Source organism: Pyricularia oryzae, chromosome 1 (genome assembly GCF_000002495.2).
Source record: "Pyricularia oryzae 70-15 chromosome 1, whole genome shotgun sequence".
Lineage (NCBI taxonomy): Eukaryota > Fungi > Ascomycota > Sordariomycetes > Magnaporthales > Pyriculariaceae > Pyricularia > Pyricularia oryzae.
The window spans coordinates 3455558-3480149 of record NC_017844.1 but is presented as its reverse complement, the minus strand read 5'-3'; the positions used below and the strand labels follow the sequence as shown (position 1 = coordinate 3480149).

Here is a 24592-nt window from a genome sequence, read left to right as displayed (position 1 = left end):
CTGCTCAAGAGGAAGGGTGGGAAACGAAGAAGGCCAGTACGTTAGCAAAATCAGGAAAAGAAAAGACAGGCTTTGAACTGTCTTTAAATTTGGCCAGCAAGCCGGGTGACAGATTTTCTCTTACAGCTTCTGTTGCCGTTTACCCATCCGCATATGTTGTCCGGAGCCATGGCGTATAAAGCCGGCTGGGCCTGCCTCAACTCGAGCACCCCTGGGGGGTTCGTGGGCCGCGGGCTCCAGCCGCGATGGTCATGGTTTGCAGCAGAGTTCGTCGCTGTGGGAGCTAGTATTGCTGCATAGGCGGGCATGCCCATGAGTGCGAGTATCGATAACATCATGAGAGTCGGTTTTTCCATCATTACAACGGTTGAAGAAAAAGGAAAAATCCGGGATCGTGTTCTTGTTTGCCCGGGTTTGGTTATGGAGTTGAACTTCAAGCCAAGAAACTAAAAAAAAGAGAACTTACAGCATGACCAACTGCACGTGAAATGAATTTTGAGATCGATTTGGGCGCACTTGGCCGTGAGATGATGGTGAGCTGACTGGCGTTCAGGGGGTTGCATCTTCCCACCCCTGCCGCATACTCTTCGATTGGCGATCCCCAGCATCATGGCGCATCCTTCGGCACAGCCTACTCCTGAAGGATACTATTTACCGCCGAGACGATCGTCCTTGCAGCCATGCGCCCACACACTTTTATCGAAATCCACAGATGCCCTGCAACAAAAATTTATTTGTGTCATTTGGTGATCCCCTGCCTGCGCTGACACAGAAAAACCCGCAATCCTGGCGGAAACATCACTCAGCAGCTGCTTAGACTATGCCGACCTACCTATTATAGCATGTGTTTTCGCGCTAAAATGGAGCCCAAAATCAGGCAGTACTTGGAGGTTTCGACTCTTTTGACCCCTTGCTAGAGTCGAAACCCCCAAGTAGTGCTGGCAGATAGATATCATTTGCTTGTGCATTTCGACCTTGTAGTCAAGGAGACAAAGCGTTGTCAACTTGATTTTGCAGTTTCATGAATACAAAGATTGTGTGGTGTTAATTGGCTGTCACCGGGTGTGACACTTCTCCAGCTTCTACAGCAGTCGATATTCTTTATAAAAAAAATCATGTGGTGCTCTCTCAGGGTAGCCCTTCAACGAAGGGTAAAATCATTCATTACCCCACGAACCTGACAAGTGCACGTTTGTCCACGTTTCTCTCACCGAGCCGCCAGCTCGTGAACCTGACTGCCAGCACCACCGTCAACTTCGGAAAGCCGGTGGTTCTGGTTATGTCCCCGAGTTAGAAGTGACGTCTTGTGAGAGTCCTCCAACCCGGGCGAGTGAGGAGTAGACGCGGTAGAGATGGTGCCTACCGGCCCACCAGGCGACACAGGATAGCTTGATCCTGGGTACGACGGTGATGCGGGATAGTAGGCAAGCGGGCCATTTGCGCCACTGGCTTCCATCGTCTCTACCGCTTGGCTGCTCCTGACCTCGTCCGTGTTCTTCTTTTTCCTCCTCCGAAAGAAGAGGACGCCAGCCAGGGCGGAGATGGCCAAAACGGCAGCCCCTCCGATCGAGCCGCCGACAATGGCCCCGGTGTTGTCGGAACGGCTTTCGTTGATCCTGCTGTCGATGTAGTCATTGATGTCAGACGAAGAGCTGGTCACGGGCTCAGCACTCAGAGTCGTTGTGACAACGATGACGCTGCCCCTGGTGGTGGTTGTGCGGATCTGAGTTGAACTGCTGCGCGTGGCTGTGCGACTGGCGTACGTCCTGGCAGGACCGCCGCTAGAGGTTGTTCTCAGCAGCTCGGGAGTGCCGCCATAAGCCGAAGCCCTGCATTGAAAGCCGATTATGGTGGATGTGATAAAGTACATTGTATGGCAGTATGGAAACGACGATGATGTACTTGACATGTGTTAGTCAAAGCCTCAAACCAGAAGCCCAAGAGATCGACGAGACAATCACCCCCAAACTGACTCTGGCTAGATATCTAGGCAAATATTATGATGCGGAAAACTTACCAGCGCATGATTGAGGGGTTTGACTGGCAAGCTAAGTCACATAATGCACTGAGATCTCTACAGGCTGTACGCCTGATTGCGTTGGCCTGGTATTTCCAATAAACGAACTTAGTGCATGACCTCGACGCGAACTGTTCATGGTATCATTTCCCATTTTTTTGTCGATTTCGAACAGTATCAACGACGAAAACCAGAGCCATGAAAAAAAGAGAACTGACCACACATCCAGTAGAAGCGCAACAAGATTGTCTCGCGGGAAATGTGGACGCAGAGGCTGATATAAAACCACAACGATAGGGCGATGGACATGAAACAGGAGTCCCTACATGAGAAACAATGTTTGTCAGCCTAGGCTTCACACATCTGACATAGGGACGAAGCATCAATGTATATGGTGCGGCGTCTGTCGAATCGCCTGCGTTTGGGGGCACCATACCTTTGCTGTCAAAACCACAAGTGGCGTCAGGTGCCAGGAGATATTTAATAGTGGACTCCTGGCGACGATGAAGCTCTATCATCTCGGGGGGAGGTGTGACAGCCCCGTCGTCCGCCGTGATGGATGTGTCGGCAGCACCTTGAATTCCGGCCGTTGAAGTTGGCTCTGATTCGAGCAGAATGGCGGCAAGTCCTCCATCTCTAATGAAAGAGAGACTCGCTACGAGTATCGTGAGTTTATGCGCCATCATCATGGTCGACTGATAGAAGACAACCAAGGTATAGACGCAACCATTGAGCAAGGCAGAGGTGGAAGCAAGTTTGCACAGCTAGTGTGGTTGACATGTCAAATAAAACAACACAGAAATGGGGGGGGGGTATAGCTGAACGGGAGCAGCAAAACAACCTGCAGTGACTGATGGTCTTTCCAACTCAGCCTCACTGATATGGCTGCGACCTCATTCGACATTGAGGTGTTTCGACTCCCGGCACATAACATACTGCGGGGACGTGGCACATGATGCTGGCCACCAATATGAACTGTGTAGATAGGCGTGCTACGCACCACATAACGGGGCAGAGTAACATGGGCTTGCATGGCGATAAGTGCAACGCCTGGGAGTTGGTGTAACTTTGCACCAATCAACACCCATCGGGTAGGTTGATCAAATGAAGATCCCTCCATACGGGTTGTGCCAAACTCTAGAAACGGTCACGGCAAAAAAAGAGAAGAAAAAACCCCCCAAGACAGTTAGCAGCGGCTTTAGGCTTCTTGAAAGGGGCTATGATACCGAATTGAATCGTGTATCGTCGTTGTAGTTGACACAACAATTTTGCAGGTGGCAACGTCATACAAGACAGACAGGTGAAGACATTCTTGATCAGTTTGCAGAATCTCTCGAGTTAATTTCAGTCTGTTTTCACTGTGAGTGAGTGAAGAATCTTGTACAGTCACTCTGCCGTACATCGACTGGCCAAGTGGCTTGTTTAGAAAGGGCCAAGTTGAGTTGAGCGAAGGAAGCCTGCAGCTAAAAACAATTAGAGCAGCATACCCGGATATGATCTTCTCAGCAGCACCGACCAGGCAGGTGTTTGACAAGACTCTCTGAACTCCAATGCATGTCACGTATGTAGTCATGCACGCTGCGTGACCGTTACAGTTGCGCTCTAAAAAGGGTGACTGCAAGTGACGTAACGTTCCTGGTTCGATGAATTCGAAATCGTTGCACCATGGGACGACATAGGGACTAGCTTTGGTAGATAGATGCGGGACCAAGATTGCCAATGTTTTCAGTTTGAGGAATCGATCCAGGGGCGTAGAGGCGCTGGCTGTACTGAGTGAGATTGGATTGTTTGGAGAACAAGAGACTGACTGGGTCAGGCACAGCTTTGGAGCGGTCCAAACTCAACTCATCACAGCTGGAGGTCGCTGCTCGTGCTTAGTTAATCAGCACGTACAGTGGGACCAGGGTGCGATTACTGTGAGGCTACAGCGTCCATTCAAACAAAGCAATCGCCAGATGTGAGTGAGTGGAGTGAGTGAGGGATTCTTGAATTTCCAAGACGGGCAGGAACTTGAACATCAACAAAACCAAACAAAGAATCTTGCAAGAATAAAAAACCACTTGCTTTCACTCTTCTGCCCACTCCACCACCAACCAGCTAGCTAAATTGCTTGCCGATGTCTGCTCCATGACGGATCTCCTGCGGGTCTTGCCGCACTTTCCTGTCGGCCAGTATGCTGCACTCATCCCGGCTCTCGAGAAGCACGAAGTCACCACCACCGAGCTTCTGACCCTTGACGCCACAGAGATCGGCAAGCGCACTCAGCTGCCCCTCTTGGACATCAAGCGACTCTGTGCAGCCGTCCTGCGAGCCCTGCACTCGGATCTCGGCGTTGCCCTTCCAGCGTCCACGACCGCGACTGTTGCTGCCGGAAACGGTGGCGCCAGTAAGGAAGGCTCAGCCCTCGGAAACGCCGCCAATGTAGAGTCGCAGCAAGAGCCGCAGCTCACCGGAGCGGTGACTACAACCACCATCAACCACCTGGGCAGCCAGCTCCGTCACAACCACGCCCAGCTCGCCGCCAGGTGGTCCACCATCAGCACCTTGGACCCGGAGCTCGATGCCGCGCTCGGGGGCGGCATCCCCACGGGCTATGTCACCGAGATCACGGGTGAGTCGGGCGCCGGCAAGACCCAGTTTCTCCTCTCGCTGCTGCTGGCCGTCCAGCTGCCTCCGCCCCACGGCCTCGGCCGCAAGGCCATGTACATCCCCACCGAGGCCGCCCTATCCACCAGACGTGTGGCGCAGATGCTGGCCGCAAACCCGCTACTCCTCTCAGCGAGCCCTAGACCGTCCCTAGATTCCATTCTCAGCCTCCAGCCCCTCGGCGATATTGAGGCCCAGGACCACATCTTGTCTTTCCAGGTCCCTCTCGAGGCCGCCCGCCGCAACGTCGGCCTCATCATCCTCGACTCGGTCGCCGCCAACTTCCGCGCCGAGTATGACGCTGCCGGCAGTAGAAGCACCGGCCTGGCCGCCCGCAGCGCCGAGCTCGTCCGCCTCGGCATGCAGTTGCGGAACCTCGCGAGGTCCCTCAACCTTGCCGTCGTCGTCGCAAACCAGGTCGCGGACCGCTTCGAGTCTAAAATACCCATGCGCCCGCACCTTCCCTTGATTGCCGCCGCCCCTCCTTCTTCGGGCGAGCAAAACTCTGAAACACGGCTCGATGCGTCATCCCAGACCAAAACCGGAGGCGGGGTGGGAACAACCACTACCGCCACCACCGTCACAGGACCCATCCGCCTGACCCAGGAAAGCCCACTGGCGTCACGCAGCCGACCCCTGCCAGCAAGCAATGACCCGCCATCATCGTCGCTCGGCCTCCCAGACGTTTCGTGGCCGCGGCCCGTGGACCCGTTCCAGCCCTCGGGCCCAGACATCCCCGCGCTGCTGCTCGACCACCAGCAACGCTGGTTCACGGGCTGGGGTGACGAAGAGGACGACTCGATGAGCGCCGGCAACCACAAGACGCCGAGCCTGGGCCTGGTTTGGTCGACCCAGATCTCGGCGCGCATCGCCCTGCTCAAAAAGCCCATCTACGGCCGGTCGAGGTACCAAGGTGACGATGACGACGGCGATGGCATGAACTCGGCCATGCACTCCTGGAGAAGGTGGATGAAGGTAGTGTTTGCACCGCATGTGGCGCCCTCGGGGCCGGGATTAGACGGAGCTGTCGAGTACGAGATCTACAGTGGCGGGCTCAAGGGCACAGCAGCCAAGGGTCCGTCAGGCAAGGGGACTATCAAGAGGAAACGGAGCGACTCGAATAACTGAGGACTTTAGAAATATGGTACGAGACATGATCACGATGAAAACAAAGGCTCGGTTATAGATTCCCAAAAGTGAACAACAATGTACATATTTGTTTTTTTTATCTGCCAAAGATGCGCTTTTTCTGCCTTCTATATACCGATATGAGAAATTCAAGACCCAGATCCTGCACCTTGCGATGAACGCGATAGAAGATGGCAAAAAAGAATACCAAAAAAAGTATAAAGAAAAAAAAACCAGTCAGCGCAAAAGAAGAGAAACGCCCCCTAATGCTATTTCACCGAGCGCCCCACGCTCCCTTTTTTTCCCCTCGTCATCAACTACATCAAACCTCAGTCAGGGTGAGGGAACTCATCCTCGAGCACCAGCCTCACTCCGACGTTCATGCTGATCAACTCCTGGACGAGCAGCTTGGCCGCATACGGCATCGTCATCTCGGTGACCTCCTTGGTGCTCTTGCACGTCTGGCAGTAACCCTTGTAACCAAACAGCCCACAGCGTTGGCAGATGTCAATCTTGGTCGCGTCCGACGACAACATCAGCCTCTCCAGCAGCAGCTGCGAGGCACCGTACGCAATCAGACAATCACGCTCCATTTCTCCTAGACGCAGACCTCCGTCGCGCGACCGACCCTCGGTGGGCTGTCTGGTCAGGATGGCACGGGGGCCTTTCGCTCGCGAGTGCATCTTGTCCTGCACCATGTGCTTCAGCCTTTGATAGTAGATGGGCCCGTTGAACAGGTATGCCTCGAGAGGCTCGCCCGTGATGCCCGAAGTGAAGTAGTCCTTGCCTTCCCAGCTGAACCCGCGCTCGATCAGAGCCTTGCCCATCTCCTCGACGGGGTGCGACCGGAAAGCATCACCGTAGCCGTAGCGCCTGTTGCCCTCGACAATAGACGCTTTGCCCGTCAAACACTCAAACAGCTTGCCTACCGTCATTCGAGACGGGAAACCGTGAGGGTTCATGATAATGTCGGGCACCAAACCCGAGTCGGCAAATGGCATGTCCTCCTGTTCGACAATGATGCCGACGACACCCTTCTGTCCGTGACGAGAAGAGAACTTGTCACCCAGCTCCGGTCGGCGTGTCTGCCGTGTCTGAACTTTGGCGAGAATGTGTTCCTTTTCCGTCTGCGAGACCATGACCTTGTCGATGTAGCTAGGGTTCGAAACTCGGTAAGAAAGGGACGTCTCTCGGTAATCGTTACTTCCTACATCGTTCCCAATGCCCGTCGACCCCTGATCAATCGGCGTAAGCTTTCGTAGCATGACCTCGCCTGAGTGTATCCTATATCCGACCCTGGCAAGGCCGTCGCTGTCGATGGCGGCGTACTTTTCCGCGGGCTTCCCGGTCCTCTCGTCAATCTCAGGGCCGCTGATCTTTTCACTTTTGTTGTTTGCATACGTTTGCAGCTCAGCCGTGTGTTTGCGAAACACTTGGCAACGTCCGAACCCTCTGTCGCAGGAAGCCTTGTTCAACACGAGGGCATCCTCAATATCGTATCCCGAATAGGACATGACCACGACAGTGGCGTTCTGACCGGCTGGAAGTTTGTCGTAGTGAATCAGCTCTATCGTCTTGGTGATGACCATTGGTCTTTGTGGATAGACAAGAGTGTAGAGCAGTGTGTCAATACGGTTGAACTGATTGTATGCTATTGCACCTATAGCTTGTTTACCCATAGCACACTGGTATGTGTTTCTGGGCGACTGGTTGTGGTGGGGGAATGGAATAAGTCCGGCGACGGCGCCCAGTATAGTGAAGGGCTCGATCTCCAAGTGGGTGTGCGCAGGGGTCACATCCTTTTCGTACAGAGCCACGAGAGTGTCTTGCTCCTCGTTGACATCTAGGTACTCGACTATGCCGTTGTTGAGGAAATAGTCAAAATCTTTGTCGCCCTGACGCAGCGACTCTAGATGCTCCTCTTTGATTCTCTGCACGCCGTTCTCAATGATAATATACGGACGACAGATTCGCCCTTCATCCGTGGCAATGTTGACGGTTGCAAAGTGATAGTTTATACTGATACTGACGAAAGCAGACAGCTCTCCTTTTCGTCTTGTATCCCTGAACTTCTTGCAGAACTCCTCGGGGTTCCAGGTCAATGCAAACGGCGTACCGTTCACCGTAATGACAAAGGTGCCCGGAGTGTGCATCTCTGACCCACTAAAGTTGCTCAAAGCCTCGGCACCAGAGTCCATGGCCAGAATCCACTCCTTCACAGGGTCCTCTTCGAAATGCGTCGTGATATGTGTCATGAGCGCCAAGTTCTTTACCAGACCACATGCTTCTCCTTCAGGGGTATCAGAGGTACAGAGCATGCCCCATTGTGACGGCTGCAGCGCTCTAGGTCCACTGACCTTCCGCGTCTTCTCGAACTGACTGCTGATACGTGTCATCATGCCTAGAGCACTGATGTAACTAAGTCGACTGAGGACATGTGTGACACCGGCTCTGTTCATGTTGAAACGCTTCACCGTCCAATTTCCTGATGAAATCGCTCTGTTCATACCAGCTGTGATGTGGCCAGACGTGGCTGTAATAGAGTTCAACGGATCAAATGCCACACCTCTGTTTGATTTTCGTAGTACTTTGTCGATGTTGAACCGCAAATCAACAAGAAACTTCTTGAACAGATCCTCGAAGAGTAGTGACAGCATTTGTCCAGCCAGCTCCAGCCTCTTGTTTCCAACGAAATCACGATCATCGACCAGCTTGTGGTCATGCGCAGCCATGAGAACACGACGAACCATCATGGCTACGTAGCAGGCTTTGGGATAGAAGTCAAGGTCCAAGATGGGTACATGGCCAATGATCATGTTTGCCAGGGCCTCCAATCCCTCTTCGGCATTATTCCTCCTGGGCGCTTGACCTCCGGGGGTCTTGAATCTATTACTACCCATTTTGACGCGTGAGCCAATGTATTCGAGTGACTGCTGCTGAGTGAAGACACCGGCTCGAGCGGCATCGTCGAAATTAACTGCAAAGTCATCCTGGTATCGAGCATCCTCGCCGGCCACAAGCTGTATAATCTCATGGTCTGGTAAGCCTCCCAAGGCCTTAAGAATGATAGCAATCGGAATCGGCTCAACCAAGGTATTGTGTGCGAGCGTGATGCGCTCCTTCTTGAGCGTAACATAGGTCTTGGACTTTCTCTCGTGAGTCGAAGATGTCACCGAGGCAGATATAACGTTGTTCTTCTCGTCGGCCTCAACGATGACTCGGTTCTTGCTCAGCTGCTCCTGAATTAAAATGACCTTTTCGGTACCGTTGATAATGAAGTAGCCACCGGGGTCCAAGGGGCACTCGTTCATATCCTCCATCTCGGCGTTGTTGGCACCACTCAACCAGCAGTTGGAGCTCTTGAGCATGATTGGCATACGGCCGAGGGTGACATTCTTGCGGAGGACCTTCTTCTTGTCTCGAAAGTAGGCAATATCGACCTTGATGGGGGCGGCGTAGGTCATGTCGCGCAGGCGACATTCCATGGGCGAGACCTCATTCTGAGCCTTGATATCACTGTACTCGGCACGGTTGGGTTTCCCGACGCGGATGTCGGTAAACTCGAGAAAGAAACCACTTTCGACATCGCTGCGTACTATGCGATTTGCCTTGACAATCTCCTTGATCTCGGTGTTGATGAAGAAGTTGAATGAGTCAATATGTCTGAATCACACAAGCATCGGCTGGTTAGCGGTCGGCCGATGGGAAGAGAACAATTGAGGTCAGGCACCTACTGTTTGACAAGTCCTATTCAGTTATTTGGTTAGTAGGTTACTCGAATTATGGGCATGTTGAGGTTATATCAAACAAACCTTTAACTTTGAGGAAAGCAGGCAAGAGCTGCCACTTGTCTTGGGCCGTGGAAATAGGATCTGTCAGCTTCTTCCCATTGTAAAAAGGCTCCAGCAGGGCTTCAAAGCCATCGTCCACAACAGACGGCATGTTTGCGACAATGCTGCTGGCATGCCTGGGGGCGTTGGTTGGCGTTCCAAATCACTGGAGCTGGATTGGATGGAGCACATTGACGTGCAGCCATCGCAAATAATTTTGTCGTGAGCCATCCCCGCCGTCCCCCACCGCGAAACTAAGGTACGACGCGCGCACGCGCTGGCCGATAAGATAAAGCACCAGAACGGTACTTAAGCTTCTTCAGATGAGCCTCGGCCCCACTCCACTCGAGGATCCAGCCCAAGCCATCATTAAGTTGCCGCCATTAACGGAACGGTGCCGAAACAAGCAATGAAGCAGCTATTTTTCTTCTCTCAGTCTTGACAGCCTTTTGACACAGTCGACTACATTTATGGGTAATCGTTTCTCTAACACTTCATGTATTGCTGCTTGGTCATGAATAAATCTGACATGATTTACTTGTTCGCATTCGCAGAGCAGCAAACTTCTAGTTCTAGTGGACCTTGATGATTGATTGTCTACATAGGTACTGGGGTAGATAGATTAGGCGGTACCTACCTGCCCAGCCATCACTTTATTTATACCTTTCTCTCGTGTCCTGTATTGTACGATTAGATACCGGTACAAAGAGGCTTTCTAGATAAGTTTTCGGAGCGGCTTTTTCTTTTTGTTTTTCTTTTTTCCGCAGTCAAAAATGTCACCCCCACATGGATCTACTGTACATCTTCCGAAATAACACCCACTGGTACCTGAGACATAACCCCAAGTAGGATACGTCGTAGCAGAAACAAATTTGCACAGCAACCAACAATTACCACGTGTGATATTTGATCTCATAAGGCAGTCTCTGCCTCGCGTTTGAAAAATGATTATTCCCCGAGTCGTTGACACGTATGGCGATGAAACGGGGCCATACTCAGTCTTCCTTGATTTTGGCAACAGTCAAGGAATTGTAAGCAGGCAGGAATCCTAGTGATAGCCGAAACGCCCGCTTATGTTTTGTTCTCACGATGATCCGCCAGAATAAAGCCCACCCCCACTCCCCCATAGTACCAAAAAGCGGTGAGGCAGATTGAGGCGCAACATCCGGAAAGATCCAGGTGCTGTACTCCGTACGATAATTTATTTCAGTACTATGTGAGTTGTTCTTGTTTGGTGATCAATTTCGCACTCGACCCAGAGGCCCAAGTCAACAATCAATTGCCTTCCCAGTCTTGCCAATAGATGTAGTACGTGGCAAGGTGGTCAAACGTTGTCAACTGTTGACTATCTGTTTCCAAGGACCTCCATGGTTGTCACAACCGCATAAGTGTGAGGCTCATAGTAACAAAGTGATTACTGACATGGACTTCAGATAAATCTCCGCGCATAGAAGAGGGGCATCGGCAAATGAGCAAATGGGATGAAATCGTTTTATTAAAGCAAGAGTTATGGTTTGACATAAAGGGGAGCCAGCCTTGTCTGACAGCTCAGTCGTGCAGAGCAGCTTGCCTCGAGGCTGACAGTTGAGACGTTATGAGTAGTCATGTTCCGCCCACCAGTCCGACCGGACCGATCTGAGAGATATTGCTCTTTGTGTTCTTGACGCTTGGGTAAATATGAAAAGAAGAAGAAAAAAAAAGCGCGTAATCAAGTCAGTACGTATTATTCCTGGACTAAAATGAAAAACCAGGGGCCCAGGCTGCCGACGAACCCTTGCAAAAAAACTGATGTCGCCATCTGTTGGGGATCCCCTGCCCGGGCAAGACAGTCGCAAGCAACATAGCGCAACGGACCGACATTTACGTAGTAAGTCGGGGCCTGGCATGGCACTGACCCGACAGATAAATGACCAACGGGAAAAAGAAACCTATCTCGGATCGTGGCGGGCTAACCAACCTCGTGTACTTTTACTGTGTGGTGATTCAATCCAGTTCCAGGCTGCAGATCTGGCGTCTGCATGCACCATGACAGTGCGTTGCCTTCACCAGACATTTACTCCGAAGAGTCAAATTCTGACAAGGCCAAAACCATAAACTGAATAAAGAAATAATTGACACTACCTATTTATAAATTTGTACTCCAGTCGCCTGAGAAGAAGAAGAAAGAAGAAAAAAAAAGAGTGGCCAACTAAATCGGTTCCCACTGAAATTTGATGGAATGATAATGAGACAGTAGCTCAATTCTACCTAGGTAGCAGGCCTGGACCTTACTAGCACAGTCCAATGAACAATCACAAAACTACCTCGAGTATCTTTGCCTCCTGAAAATCCACTCGTCTTGCGATTCAACTCGGAGCACCCGTGAATTGGCGCGGGCTTTTACTACCTACGCATAGTATTTCCCCTCTTCTCCATCTTTGGCGTCCTGTGGCAAGGTGTGATATACTTGCAGTAGGGGCTACCCGGCGAGTTCGCTCTCACCGCTCTGTACCCATCATCTTGTGGTCCCCGTACCTCTACTGCGATGACATGCCGAGCTAGCGAGGGAGGGGGGAAATCCACCCAAAGTGGTAAGAGAAGAGGGGCTTCGAATGAACCTGCCCCTCGATGCAATCAATCCAATCCATTCGTCCGCCTTGCCTGAGCAGCTGAACCGTCGTATGCTCAGTGGTTCCTTTTTTACGAAGTATCTTTTTTTTTTTTTTTTTTTTTTTGTCTTTTTGAGTTTGGGCGCGAGGAGCTTTGTTGGTTAAGTTGTTTTGTTGCTTAAATTCTCACGCACAATTAGACTAGCTGATGTTAATGTGCGTACCAAGTACAAAATCGTCATAGGGGTCATTACAGGCCAAGTACTCTAAGTGTCTGAAAGTAGAAGCTACAAGATGGAGCTAGCATTAAAGGTGAATCCCCGCCTCAACCGTCGCGCCCGATATCCCAACTGACTGGCCGTCCCAGTGAACTGACTGGCCCGTCCCAGTGGCGTCTTTAAACGTCAAGCCGGCGTCTCTGCAAATCATTATTTTTGCAGGCTGTGTTTTTTGCTTTGGAAATCTCCCCTCGTGTGGTTTTTCTTTCTCTCTCTTAATCTATCCCCCTTCCATCGGCTTCCCCTATGCAGGCGCCACGATGTGGGTTAGATTGGAGAGAGAGAAGACCAGATTTGCACACTTGCAGGCTCCTGGGGCTGGAAGCAAAGCTGGAGCCTGCCCACATGAGCACAGGGAAGGGGCCTTGCGGCGCCTACAAAGTAAATCGTGCAGGGTCTAGGTACCCTCCGGGCTGGGTCATGGTTTTGATTGGTTGCTGTTGGTGGGTGCGGGTTCTAGGTTCGACGTCGCGGGTGGAAGTGGGAACCGCAGTAGGAGAGGTGGAACCTGCAAAAGCGAACGACACCCAGTCCTTTGCGCTCCATCCAGTCTTTTTTTCTTTTTCCCGCTCTCCAGTCCATCCGCAGTAACGCTTTGCCCACGCTCATTTTTTGGGGGACCCTAGTTGTACACCACAGCTTACTGATATTTTGATTTTCTTTTTTTCTTCTCCTTCGAATTTTTATTTTGTTTTGTACTACTGCTCCTGGCTCTCCAGGCAAGCATTGTGTGCCATTATATTTTGTGTGTCTGTGTGAAAAGAAACGAATACATAAGAGGTGAGTTAAACTTTGCGACAGACAGCCCTTGCCTTGCCTTGCCGCCTTCGCCGCTCCCGCTGCAGACCCTGCGTCGCTCAAGGCGCGATGCGGGCTGTATGTATCTTGCTGCCCAAGCATATGTCCACGCCTGCCCCGAAGTACGGAGTGTCCCTCCACTCTGCACTCGTGGCACAATTGGACACCTGCGAGGGATGCAAGGCACATAGTCAGTCATATGCTTAAATAAAAACCCAGCCCTGGCCTTTTTTTTCGGTTTCCCACAGCCGCCCCCGCTGTGGCTGCCCTGAGCGGCCCAGAAAAATATCCAATATTATTTCTAGTCAACAAAAAGACCCTGACGACCACTGACCTGGATGGCGTCGCTTCCACCTCTCAGTATAATAGAGCAACTCCTTTCCAAGCCAACATTGGCCCTGTACGAAGACGGAGACGACCCTGTTATTCTAGTTGTATAAAACTCCAACCCGAAAGCTGCCTTCAGCTTTCAGAGCGAACATGGACGAGCTGCGCTTTCGCTCGCAGCAGTCCCCGCGGACTGCGGAGCACCAGCACACGATGAACTCCCTTGTCTCACCCCCACGAAACTCGAACCGTCACTCCCAGTCCTTCATCAACACCCACGATCTCCGTTCGAACCTTCCTCGACGATTCACTACCGACTCGGGGCGCGTACCGACGCTGTCGTCTCTGAGCTCGCTGCCCAGCCCGCGCGGTCCTCCCGAGTCGCAGGAATTCGTAAACAATGCTGTGGGTGCTTTCAACTGCGTCCTTGGGACCTCCCTAGTCGCATATGATTCCTTGGCGCAGATTGATGCTAACTGAACAACCTGCAGGCGATTCATAAGGCTCAGTTGGTATGATTTGTTCCCTTCCCAGGTGCAGTGGTAGCTGGACGGTTTTTTATTTGATCAATTCCCAATGGGTTATGGATTTTTCTGCACATGGTTGTCGCGATAGTTGCATAGGGCGGATGGCAGCGGGGTTTTTGGCGGGTGGGATCACTGGGGGGATTTACGGCCATTGGTGGACAGAGCTTTTGGCGGGCTGCAAGCTGACACCCGGAAACAAACAGATCGAGAAGAAGCGCATGGAATATGAGAAGATCCGGGAACAGAGGCGTCGCTTCGAGGCTGAGATGCAAAAGCTGGACCTTCAGCAGAGGCGTGAAGAGCAGGAGCTCGCAGCCATGCAGGAGGACCTTGGCCGTATTGCAGGCCACCAGTCGGAGCCCACGACACCGCCCGAATATCGCGACGCAGCTGGATTCCCCAGCGTCTTTTCGCGGCCCAACAGATATTCGACATCTAGCTTGATCTCACCCCCCGGCTTGCTGTACAACCGCCCAGCCAGGTCTGGGTCGCAGCTTACCTCGCCTCACGGCAGCATTATGCAGTCGGTGCGCGGCTTCGCCTATGACGACGGTCTTCCAGCGAGATCAATGCCCGGAACGCGAAGGAACAGTGACGAAGATGAGAAGGAAGAGGCCGTTCGGCAGGACCCGACTAGCCACCGGTCGACCAATGCGTAAGTGATCCTAGATTGAAACGTGATGTTGCTCGTCAGCTTGTCTCGAGTTTGAATCTCCTTCCTCGGAATGAAGGACAAGTGTCAGGGTTCTCATAAAAAATTTTTCCCCTCATACGTCCCCAAAGTTGTGGGATGGGATGAGAAACTGGGTTGGTGTGTTGGAAGGTGAGTTGGAAAAGATTGTGGCAGAATTTCAAGTGACAGGCCTGATCTGGGGAGTGCCGTTTGCTTGACCATTGTGCTGCGGACTGCAAAGGCAGCAGAATCGGAGTCACTGCACGGTGCAAGCAGCTTTTTTTCACAGGTGAATGGCCCCGTTGTGTGCTGTTGAAAGAATTGCGGCGGCAAAGTGAGTGGCCGGTTCAGGTCTCTTTTCCAAATTGACCTGCAACCAAGGTCAAGACTGCATTCTTCTTTGACACCAACTGCCTACCTCTTCCCAACCAATAACTTTCTCTACGGAGAAAACTTTGGGTTTTGCAACAAATTCTGTTACCACTACCACTGCTTTTCGTCTTGTACTTCATTGTTTTCATATTTATCTGCATTTCACCTGCTTCAGCTACGGGCCACAGGGCACGACAATCTCTCTGCGTAAATCCTCTCCTCCCTCTCTGCACTCCCCACGTACCTGGAAAAATCTGCACCCCCCCCCCCCCCCCCCCCCCCAAAAAAAAAACCACCTCTACTTTGATTCTGGATCGTCTGTTTATGGTTTGAGAAGCCAACATCTGCAGCTGGCTCGTACCTGGAAAAATTCTGTTTCGCTGACACCTAACTCATCTGAGCAGTCTCAACCGTTATTCTATGCCAGTTACGCGTTCAAGGACAGGATTCTACGGGCTCGATCTTGATCAAACCAACACCACTCGATTCTTGTTTGGAGACGAGGATAACTCAGCAGCCGAGATGAACCAATACAGCCAGGTTCAAGCCTCTGATGAGAGCTTTCCTACACTCTCGCGCCATGATGACTACTCGGTAAGCTTCCCTTGAGACATAAAAGCTTTCTGGCCAGAATCCGCTTTGGCTGCAAGAAATTCTGTTGTTTGCGGGCTCTGAGCCTGCTCCTCTGCTCTTTATTCCCTGTCGTGCACTTTTTTTCCTTTTTTATACGTTTTTCAGCCTATTCTCACCTTGGCCTCACGTCCTACAAACCGCATCACCCGCATCTCAAACAGACGCAAGCATAATTGTTTGACCCTTTCATATGCGCTCGCATACGCAAGCAAAACTGATTCATACCCTGAACCCTCCACCTTGCATAAGCCATGTCCACCTCATTTGCGCATCACCCAGCCACTCCCCTAGATTCTACCCTAATTTTGGGCGATGGGAAATATGTTAACAGGCGCCCGTTGCAGACTCTATCTTCCGCCATCACGAATGGCAACGCTTCTGGTGTCTTTTCGCAGCAGGGCGGTGCTGCTTCAGAACTCTCTGGCATATCCAGTGTGGCTTCCATCCGTCGCTCGTTCGATATGAAAGCTCATGACATGGGCAAATTCTATGCTGAGGCCGCCGAGGCGAACAACATGGTTCCCCCGGTGCAGCATGGCCTGTCGTCTCCCCCCAAGCTTCAAAGCTCTCACTCTTCCAACGATGTCCCCACCGTCAAGAACGGCATGGGAGCCTCGGTCATGGGCGGTACCGCGAACAACCATGCCAACCAGCACTTCCACAACCACAATGCCAGTATCGGCCGCATACCCGCTGGTGCCATGGCTTCTCGTCACAGCCGTGAGCTGTCTAACGAGAACAATGGCAATAATGGCACTGGTCGTGAGGGCGGCCCTGGTGGCCACTATGCCTCAATCGGCTCTGCTCTTCACGCAAGCGCGATGCCGTATGGTCAGATGGGCGTCCTTCCTCAGTCGCAGTCGCAACAGCAGCAGGGTGTTGCTGCCCCATCGATGCCCACCAACGGCCCGAACCCGGCTCATCAGCAGTACAACAATGGCTTTTTCAATGGCGGCGCTCCTGTCTACGCCAACGGTCCCAACGGCGTGACTGCCTACTCGAACGGCGTTCCTCTGCTCTCCACCCAGCTCGCCAACATGAGCATTGGCGGCCCTTCTTCCATGTATCCCAACCAGAACTACACCGGATACGGCAACATCTACACTCCCGCCACAACCCGTGACAGCCAGGCTCGCGTGATTCAGAACAGACGCGCCATGGATAACGAGGCCATGAGTCGCTTCAACAACTTGCCGCTAGAGTCGGTCGGCGGTACAATCTACGAGCTTTGTAAAGATCAACACGGGTGTCGTTACCTCCAGAAGCAGCTGGAGGGCCGTGTTCCCGACCAGGTTCACATGATCTGGCTCGAGACCAACCAGCATGTCGTTGAGCTGATGACTGACCCCTTCGGCAACTACCTTTGCCAGAAGCTCTTGGAGTTCTGCAACGAGGAAGAGCGCACTGTTCTGATTCAAAATGCCTCTCAGGACATGGTGCGCATCGCGCTCAACCAGCACGGTACCCGTGCTCTCCAGAAGATGATTGAGTTCATCAACACCGAGGAGCAAGTGCAGATCATCATCGAGTCCCTCCGCGATCGTGTTGTGGAGCTTATCCAGGATCTGAACGGCAACCACGTTATCCAAAAGTGCCTGAACAAGCTTAGCTGCCTCCACTCCCAGTTTATCTTTGACGCTGTCGGTGCCGCTGCTGTCGAGGTCGGCACACACCGTCATGGCTGCTGTGTCCTGCAAAGGTGTATCGACCACGCTTCCGGTGACCAGAAGGTCTGGCTCATTGCTCGCATCACAGAGCATGCCGTGACTCTTGTCCAGGACCCCTTCGGCAACTATGTGGTTCAGTACATCATTGACCTTAACGAGCCAACTTTCACCGAGCCCCTTGTCGGTATGTTCCGCGGTCGCATCAGCTTCTTATCGCGCCACAAGTTCTCGTCCAACGTCATCGAGAAGTGCCTGCGCTGCTCGGCGGACGTCTCCAAGGACATGATTGCCGAGGAAATCCTTGCACCAGGCGAGATAGAGCGGCTTATCAGGGATTCCTTTGCCAACTATGTCATCCAGACTGCTCTGGAATACTCGACGCCGATGACAAAACACCGCCTTGTGGAGACCATCCGTCCCATCTTGCCCACGGTTCGATCGACCCCGTACGGCCGTCGCATCCAGGCCAAGATCCAGGCCTTTGACAACCGCAGCGGCCAGTCCAGCGGTCAGGTCACTCCTGCTGATGCTACCCAAGGCCAGATCAGTATCAACAGCGCCAACCATGCTCGTCAGCAGCCGAGCAATGTCTCGATCCTGTCGTCGGGATACTCGAGCAGCCTTGGAGGTCTCAATGGTGCTAGCAATAACAACAACCGCACTCAGCAGTCAATGTTCCCGGCTTCAAACATCTTGACTGTTCCCGCTCCTCAATCGCAACAGCCCCAGAAGTCGCAGCAGACTCCTCCCGTGCGCGCTGCCCCTCAGTTTGCGCCGCCTCACTACGGCCGCATTCATCATGGCATGAATGGCAACACCAACAACAATGGTGGTCAGCAGTACCAGAATGTGTCCCCTACCAATGTCCAGCAGCCAAATGGCCAGGGTGCCGGTGCCGACAATGGCGAGCAGACCTGGGTCTAAGCCTTGCTTTGCTTTGCTACGGCCTTTTTTCCGACTGTTGTTCATCTGTTCACTTGTTTTTAAGCAGCAAATCTACGACGAGATGACCCAAAGACATGCGACATGGAATCGTGCTCATCACTGGAGGACTTTTTTTCCAGCATGTCTTTCTTCAGAGTCACGAGCATAAGTGGCGACCACACTGGAGGGCTTTTTGGCAGGAAATTTTCTTCTGCTTGACCTTGATGTGGTTGCGCTTTGTTGTACACTAAGAAAAGCTCGACATGGCTCATGGTTTCCTTTACTCTTGATTGTTTTTATCGTTTTCCTTTTTTCGACAGCATCTTCATATTTCATTTTGGCTTCCTGGGAACACTCGAGATGGATAAGGGTCGGCTTCTCTGACTCCATTTTGGGCATGACATCCCTATTTGGGTCGATTGCACATACTGTTTGTGCTGCATAACCGACCAAAATAACGGATGATCATCTTGATTTTCTTTTCACTTTGTCGTTTGGTTGTGCTTTTCTTCTTTTATTGTCTCTGTGTTAGCTTCCAACTTTTCCCATCGTTAATCATCAACGATTCATACCGGGGTGGTTCTCTAATTTTCTGGGATTGTACTGGGCGTCAAATTTCATATTCCTTTTTTTTTCTCTTTTTTTTGAAGTCTGCTATTTTTTGCATCTCCGATTTCGGTCTGTGACAGCAACAAGAGGGAATTCATTCGAGTTTCGAGGTGCGGTATCACTTGGCGAGGTTCCCCAAGTGACTCGACTTTGGCCGGTGGGCTTCTTGTACGAGAGAGGGAGGGGAAACGAGTTACTTGAAAATTTGGAGGGAAGAACAAAGGAAGGAATGGTGAGACGATTTGAAGGGTGGTTTGTTGCTGTAGCGTCGGGTAGAGGATTTTTCCTCAGAGGGGAAAAGGCATGTTTTGCTCTCTACGCCACGCGAGACGAAATCGGGTGGAAGATCAACTGTTCTTCTCGTTTTACGTAGATAGTTACTTCTTTTACATTTATCATCATAAGCGGGATGCATTATTGCTGGCTAAGCCTGCCATCAATGAAATCACTCTTGTTTTTTTTTTCTGATTCAATCGTGTTCTTCCTGCCGTCGCAAGATACATGCTGGTCTTGAAAGCAATGGCTTATCATCCGCTGTAAAAGTCTCTGTCGATTTGCATATACGAAAACAACTAGGTATTTGTGTATATTTTCCGAAGAAAGCGAGAAAGCGCAACGCTCGCTAGATAGTAAGAAACCCCGAGATACAGAAAAGATATCAAAACAAGCCCAACGACCGGCATCCAATTCCTTTAGTAGTCGATGAGCCGCAGCTTCTTGCCGACATTGTTCCTCCTCGCCTGCACGGCCGCCCTCTCGCTCGCCCTCGTCTCGCCCACGTCAAAGTGGGTGTTGCGGGCCTTGAGGGCCTGCAGCAGCATTCCCGCGTCGAAAAAGCCGTCTGTTGTCGCGGTTGGTACGAGGGGCCAAAGAGTCAGCAAGCTTTATCAAAAATACTCTTACAAGCCAAAACGACTGTCAAAACATTCTGAAGTAAAAGGATCGCCTGGGGGGGAAATACTCACAGCCGCCAAGCTCGTCATCCTCACTCATAGCCAGACTTTCCGACGTGGGCGAAGTCGTGCCCGTCATCGATGACTTTGAGCGCATCAGCCCCTCCAGCCCCGGGCCGGCGATCATCCTGCCCCTGGACTTGAGTCTGTTAGTCTGCTGCGAGGGGCGGCGGTACTGCTGGCGTTGTTCGTCGTCGACCTCGCGGGCGCGCGTCGTCTGCTGCTTTGCCTCGGCAATGCTGCCGGCCAGTGGGCCCCCGTCGGCGGTGGAGGAGGCGGCCCTGCGGCTGGCGAGGCGAAGGATCCGGCGAATCTCGAGCAGGTAGCTCTCGAGGGCGTCGACGAAGCGCTTAGTCTGCCGGTGCTTGCTCGCTACGCACATCGAGATGCGCTCGTCCTTGATGATGTAGCCGATGCCGAAACCGTCGCCCGAGACGGGGCCGAAGCCGAACTGGCGGAGGGAGGGGTTGCCGCAGTTGGACGTGGAGAGGATCGTTGTGTTGAGCTTGTCCCAGCCTGGATCGGCAAAGATGAGCGGTAGCGTCGCGTACTTGACGGAACGTTGCGATGACGAGGTGCTTTCACCCCTAGATCTCAGCCCCTCGCCGTTTTCCTTCTCCTTCTCCCCAGTGGCGGTGGCAGTGGTGGCGGTAGGGGACGGCGACCTCTCCGAAACGGCCCCTTCGTTGTCGCTCATTCCGCTCGAGTACCCGTTTGTCGTCGTGCCGGCATCCTCATCGACTAATCGCTGCCAGAGGCAGAAAAGCGCATACAAATGTCTGTCGCACCCCTGAGCCTTGGCGCAGTCTTTCGTCATGTTCACGTGCTTCTTGCAAGCCGCCCGTAGCGCCTCGACTTTGGCTTCTGCTGGGTTGTCTGCCCAAAAGTTCTGTATGAAGTTGATGGACTCATCCGTGACGGAGCGGACGGCCTCTGTCCGGCCATGGAGAAAGAACTTGGTCATGGCGGGCTCGTAGGTGCACTCTGCGCGGCCGTAAAGGCCATAGTAGGCAGCCTGGTAGGCCATCTGGACAAATGCATCAGGAGAGAACCCCATCGAGGTGATGAAATTCTTGCCGTACGCCGAGAAGTCGAGGCACTCAAACTCATTTTGGCCGATCAGGTCAGCAAGTCTGGTTTCTGCGAAGCGTACTGCTATGCTGACCTCGGGTACCAGATCCCACTCCAATTTGTGCGGAGTCGGAATGACATCTCCAAAGCTCTCGGGATCCCTTTTGGAAGGGTCTGGACTGGTTGACGCCCAAAGGGTGGGGGAGTGGCCATTGATAGTCCTGGCAAAACGAAGGATAGTGTCGGTGTAGACGTCGCTGGCGAACCGGAGAACTGTGTGTCCATCGACACCGGTGTGTTCAAAGTTGATGCCTGCGCTGCCGTTCTTACAAACAATGATTTGCAGCTTGTCGTACCACCGATTTGTGCATGTTCCAATTTGAACACCCTTCTCAATCTCGCTTGTGCCGCACAGCATGTTTTGGCAGAGCTCTGCGGCCGTCGCGGGCTCGGTGTAGTCGAGGCAGAGGATGAAGAGGGCCGAGTCGATGATGCCGAGACAGTCGGCGTTGTTGGACCCTTCGTCGCGGGTCAAGATATCCCTGAGGCCTGACCAGACCTTGCGGTTCTCGGTGCTCAGGACACCGAGAGCACCCTTGGCTGCCTCCTGAATAGGAGTAAGGCTGGCGTCGTCAACAATAGTCTGAAGGTTGATAGAAATGTCCTTCTCCGTCATGATAACGTCCGAATTGTCGTCGAGTGCGTCAAACCAATAGAACTGACCATGCGCCATGACTACAATATGTTTCGAGTGGGGGTCTTGCTCGATCTGGCAGCCATTCTCGGTAGGCACACGAGCGGTGCCAAAGAGGCGGGAGTACTGGTACATGCATAGTGGCGTGTTTTTGACCTTGTCTGGCGGCAGCTCCTCCTTTCTCACTGCACGAACAAACTCGAGTGCTGATACGACGAGTGAAGCGGCACGGGTGACTTGGTTATTACGAGCAGGAGTTGGGTCATCCTCAAGGAGAAAGAAAGGGTTAAGATTGAGAACCACTGGGTTATCGAAATTCAGGTACGAGTCGTACCCTGAAGTTTTTGAGTTGCTGGTCAGCCTTTTCGATTGAATATACCAACCATAAAAGAGCAAGTCTTGGGAGACAGAGTAACCTGGCTCGGCAAAGGCCCAAACTTACAAAATTGCTCGATGTAGCTCGTCTGGCCCTCAGCATACTTCTTCAGCTTCTCTTGTAGCTCTGGGCCGTCGTGCCTCAAGAATTCCTGGACGGCATTCCGAGTTTCGCCATGCTCCCTGGGCGACTGTAATGGCTTCAGAGCAGCGAGGTACTTTTCGCAAGTGCGCTCTAGGTCTGGGATAGGAAGCTTCGGCAGAGAATCCTGGGCGGCGAAAGTGATACCGCCCTCCTCGGGTATCCCGCCGTGATTCTTGGACATAGGTTTCAGCTGCCGCCTTGGAAGCGGCTGCTGTGCCTTGACTGGGTCTTGATCTGGCTCGGCCAGGGTCTCACCCAAAGGCTTGGGTGGAGTAAATATGCGAACTTGGCTGGGCATGATTGTCGTCTGTCGTCAGCAGTTGTGATGGTGGACGATTACAGTACAGGGGCGAGACGCAGGTGTTGATGCTGAGGCCACGAAGGGCGCTGCGGTAAAAGTAGTGGCAGTCGTGAAGGCAATAGGCCGGCATACCACGAGGAAGTGCAGGTGTAGTATGGTCGCTGACCGTAGTTGATAGGAAACGGTTGTGGTTGTAGACGAGCTGCAACGCTGGCCTTTCACATGGGCGAGAGAGGGTGCCCAGAAACAAATGACACAGGCAAATAGGTACCTACCTAGGCAGGTAGGTAGGTAAGGTAGGTAGCTATAACGGGTTCAGGGGTGCATGGGTACCTTATGCCGGAAGAGTGGAAAGATGTGCAAGTCAAGGGCCGCTAAGGAACGGGGCAGTCATAGACATTAAGGCAGTGCGCCGAGGGACACAAGGCAGCCAAGGAGATTTGAGCTCGGCAGTGTGGAGGAAAGCTACACTAGCCGGGGTGTTAAAGCTTGACACCTCGGGAAGAGTGAAAGTACAAATACTGTAGGTTTAGTTTTGGATTGAGTGGGGAGTCAAAGAGCCGGGATCACCAACTAGATGATGGGAGGCTGAACTTGGGCCTGTTTGTTTGTTGTCTCTGACCGGGTGTGACATGTGGTAGGGTAGGCAGCTGAAGGGATTTGTAGGGGAATCTGGGTATTGGAGATTGACAGGCGGGTTGACTTGTGGCTTGGTTCCAAGTAAGCCCAAGACGTCTTGTCATCTTTTCCCCTTGGATCAGATGGGCCTTCTGTTTCAGGGTATATCTCCTCAAGCCTCCGCAGGCCCGACGTGGGGTGCGAGACGCAGAAGTGGTGGCCTAGGCTGAGTATTGTTTCTAGAGCTAAGCTGGGCAAGTACATACCTAATTATAAAGGCACATATAAAATATGGATAGAGTGGACACTTTGGGAGCCGCAAGAATCAAGGAAAGAAAAAGAAAGAAAGAAAAAAAGCCTATCACGATAAAAATGGGTTGGATACGGAAATAACAAACACACATACCAGTTGTGAAATGTGGGAGTCAGGTCATCAGGCAAATGATGGCTGTATCGCGTGCTCTATCGTGGTGGTGGTTGGTCAAAAGGCAAATACTACAAGTTCAATGGAGACAGCTACCAACAGCCCTCTTCATCGAATGCCGACAAGGGACGAAAAGCGCACCAGTTGCCACGTGCGCGGCCTTTTTCCTTCAGCTCAACACCCTGCAGCGACTGGAAAGTATTGGACCTATGGATGTCGAAGCTAAAAACTGCATGGCCGCAACCAAGGTGGAAAAAGGAAGAGAGGGAGGGAAGAAAAGACTGATCTGTCCGTCTTGTCTGCGTTGCGTGCAGGTGTGCTAAAACGGAAACCGGCGCCTCGGAAGCGAGGACCAGATTGATCAGATGAACCTCGGACCAGAGGAGGTTTGCTTCTACGGATTTCGTCCCAAGCTTTTGTCCGGGGCTTTCATTCCCAATCAGAACAAAGGCAACAGCTTGTGGTGGCAGTCACGGGCGCGAACAGCTAGCCGTACAGTACGCAGCGAGAAAAGGACTTGAATCTCTGACTGAATCGAGACGTCACATGCGGGGACAGGGGGGCACTTCACTTCCCTCGACACCCGACCCCCACCGTTTTTTTTTTTTTCAACGTGGGTGTGGGGTTCAGCGCGCTGTGGCTTGGCTCGCCTTGGGCGACGTCAGTCATTTATCTGGCTGCCTCTCAGGGCTTACGCTAGAAAAACAATATGCAGTTTGGGCTGTCACGGTGTGTCTTTGCTCATAAATCATTAAATCATATTGTCCTCCAAAGCCGATAAAAGCCGTATCGTCGGTACAGATTCACTTCAAAGTGAAGCAATATAACTACGGTATTATTCAATGTCGGTATTTCTTCCGAGTGTCCCTGAGTCTTCAAGGGCCAAGAAACAATTGCTCCTCAAGCTGATCCGTGTAGTGTCGCACGTGTGAGCAAGCTCACCTACCATTTTGCATGTGACAGATGGTGGTTCAAGCAAAGACAGTCGAACGGA

General features: G+C 52.3%; 7 protein-coding genes across 9 annotated transcripts in view; 3 read left to right on the top strand and 4 right to left on the bottom strand.

Moving 5' to 3' along the window:
• The window catches only part of MGG_16233 (uncharacterized protein), a gene marked incomplete at its 5' end in the record, with an annotated part of 1592 nt that extends 1236 nt beyond the window's left edge, over window positions 1-356 (bottom strand). The window contains one exon of the mRNA XM_003709690.1: window positions 144-356. Within this exon, the coding sequence (XP_003709738.1) occupies window positions 144-356 (213 nt within the window). The remainder of the gene's footprint in view (window positions 1-143) is intronic.
• Window positions 357-1207: 851 nt separating this feature from the next.
• On the bottom strand, window positions 1208-2971 carry MGG_06986 (uncharacterized protein; the record flags this gene model as incomplete). The annotated part of the gene is made up of 4 exons (XM_003709689.1): window positions 1208-1901; window positions 2018-2048; window positions 2454-2781; window positions 2954-2971. 4 exons carry the CDS (start codon window positions 2969-2971, stop codon window positions 1208-1210), a joined length of 1071 nt encoding a protein of 356 aa, XP_003709737.1.
• A 762-nt stretch (window positions 2972-3733) lies between these two features.
• On the top strand, window positions 3734-5987 carry MGG_06985 (uncharacterized protein). The gene has a single exon (XM_003709688.1). The coding sequence runs from the start codon at window positions 4145-4147 to the stop codon at window positions 5789-5791; it is 1647 nt and encodes a 548-aa protein (XP_003709736.1). The 5' UTR covers window positions 3734-4144; the 3' UTR covers window positions 5792-5987.
• On the bottom strand, window positions 5822-9889 carry MGG_06984 (DNA-directed RNA polymerase III subunit RPC2). Its single transcript, XM_003709687.1, has 3 exons — window positions 9604-9889; window positions 9526-9538; window positions 5822-9454 (listed from the first exon to the last, which is right to left on the bottom strand). The coding sequence occupies exons 1-3, from the start codon at window positions 9731-9733 to the stop codon at window positions 6121-6123; spliced, it is 3477 nt and encodes a 1158-aa protein (XP_003709735.1). The 5' UTR covers window positions 9734-9889; the 3' UTR covers window positions 5822-6120.
• A 615-nt stretch (window positions 9890-10504) lies between these two features.
• On the top strand, window positions 10505-11247 carry MGG_16232 (uncharacterized protein). Its single transcript, XM_003709686.1, has 3 exons — window positions 10505-10652; window positions 10751-10837; window positions 11055-11247. The coding sequence occupies exons 1-3, from the start codon at window positions 10566-10568 to the stop codon at window positions 11070-11072; spliced, it is 192 nt and encodes a 63-aa protein (XP_003709734.1). The 5' UTR covers window positions 10505-10565; the 3' UTR covers window positions 11073-11247.
• Window positions 11248-13052: 1805 nt separating this feature from the next.
• Window positions 13053-19587, top strand: MGG_14563 (RNA-binding protein). The gene is made up of 6 exons (XM_003709685.1): window positions 13053-13267; window positions 13647-14017; window positions 14104-14124; window positions 14343-14794; window positions 15589-15778; window positions 16162-19587. The coding sequence occupies exons 2-6, from the start codon at window positions 13766-13768 to the stop codon at window positions 18406-18408; spliced, it is 3162 nt and encodes a 1053-aa protein (XP_003709733.1). The 5' UTR covers window positions 13053-13267; window positions 13647-13765; the 3' UTR covers window positions 18409-19587.
• On the bottom strand, window positions 19466-24112 carry MGG_06981 (carnitine O-acetyltransferase). Of its 3 annotated transcripts, XM_003709682.1 has the most exons (5): window positions 23740-24112; window positions 23581-23636; window positions 22178-22545; window positions 19983-22070; window positions 19466-19858 (listed from the first exon to the last, which is right to left on the bottom strand). In XM_003709682.1, exons 3-5 carry the CDS (start codon window positions 22434-22436, stop codon window positions 19710-19712), a joined length of 2496 nt encoding a protein of 831 aa, XP_003709730.1. In that variant the 5' UTR covers window positions 22437-22545; window positions 23581-23636; window positions 23740-24112; the 3' UTR covers window positions 19466-19709. The 3 variants fall into 3 exon arrangements, with proteins under 3 accessions (XP_003709730.1, XP_003709732.1, XP_003709731.1); XM_003709684.1 differs by having other exon boundaries at window positions 23441-24112; XM_003709683.1 differs by having other exon boundaries at window positions 23581-24112.
• Between the last annotated feature and the right edge of the window lie 480 nt (window positions 24113-24592).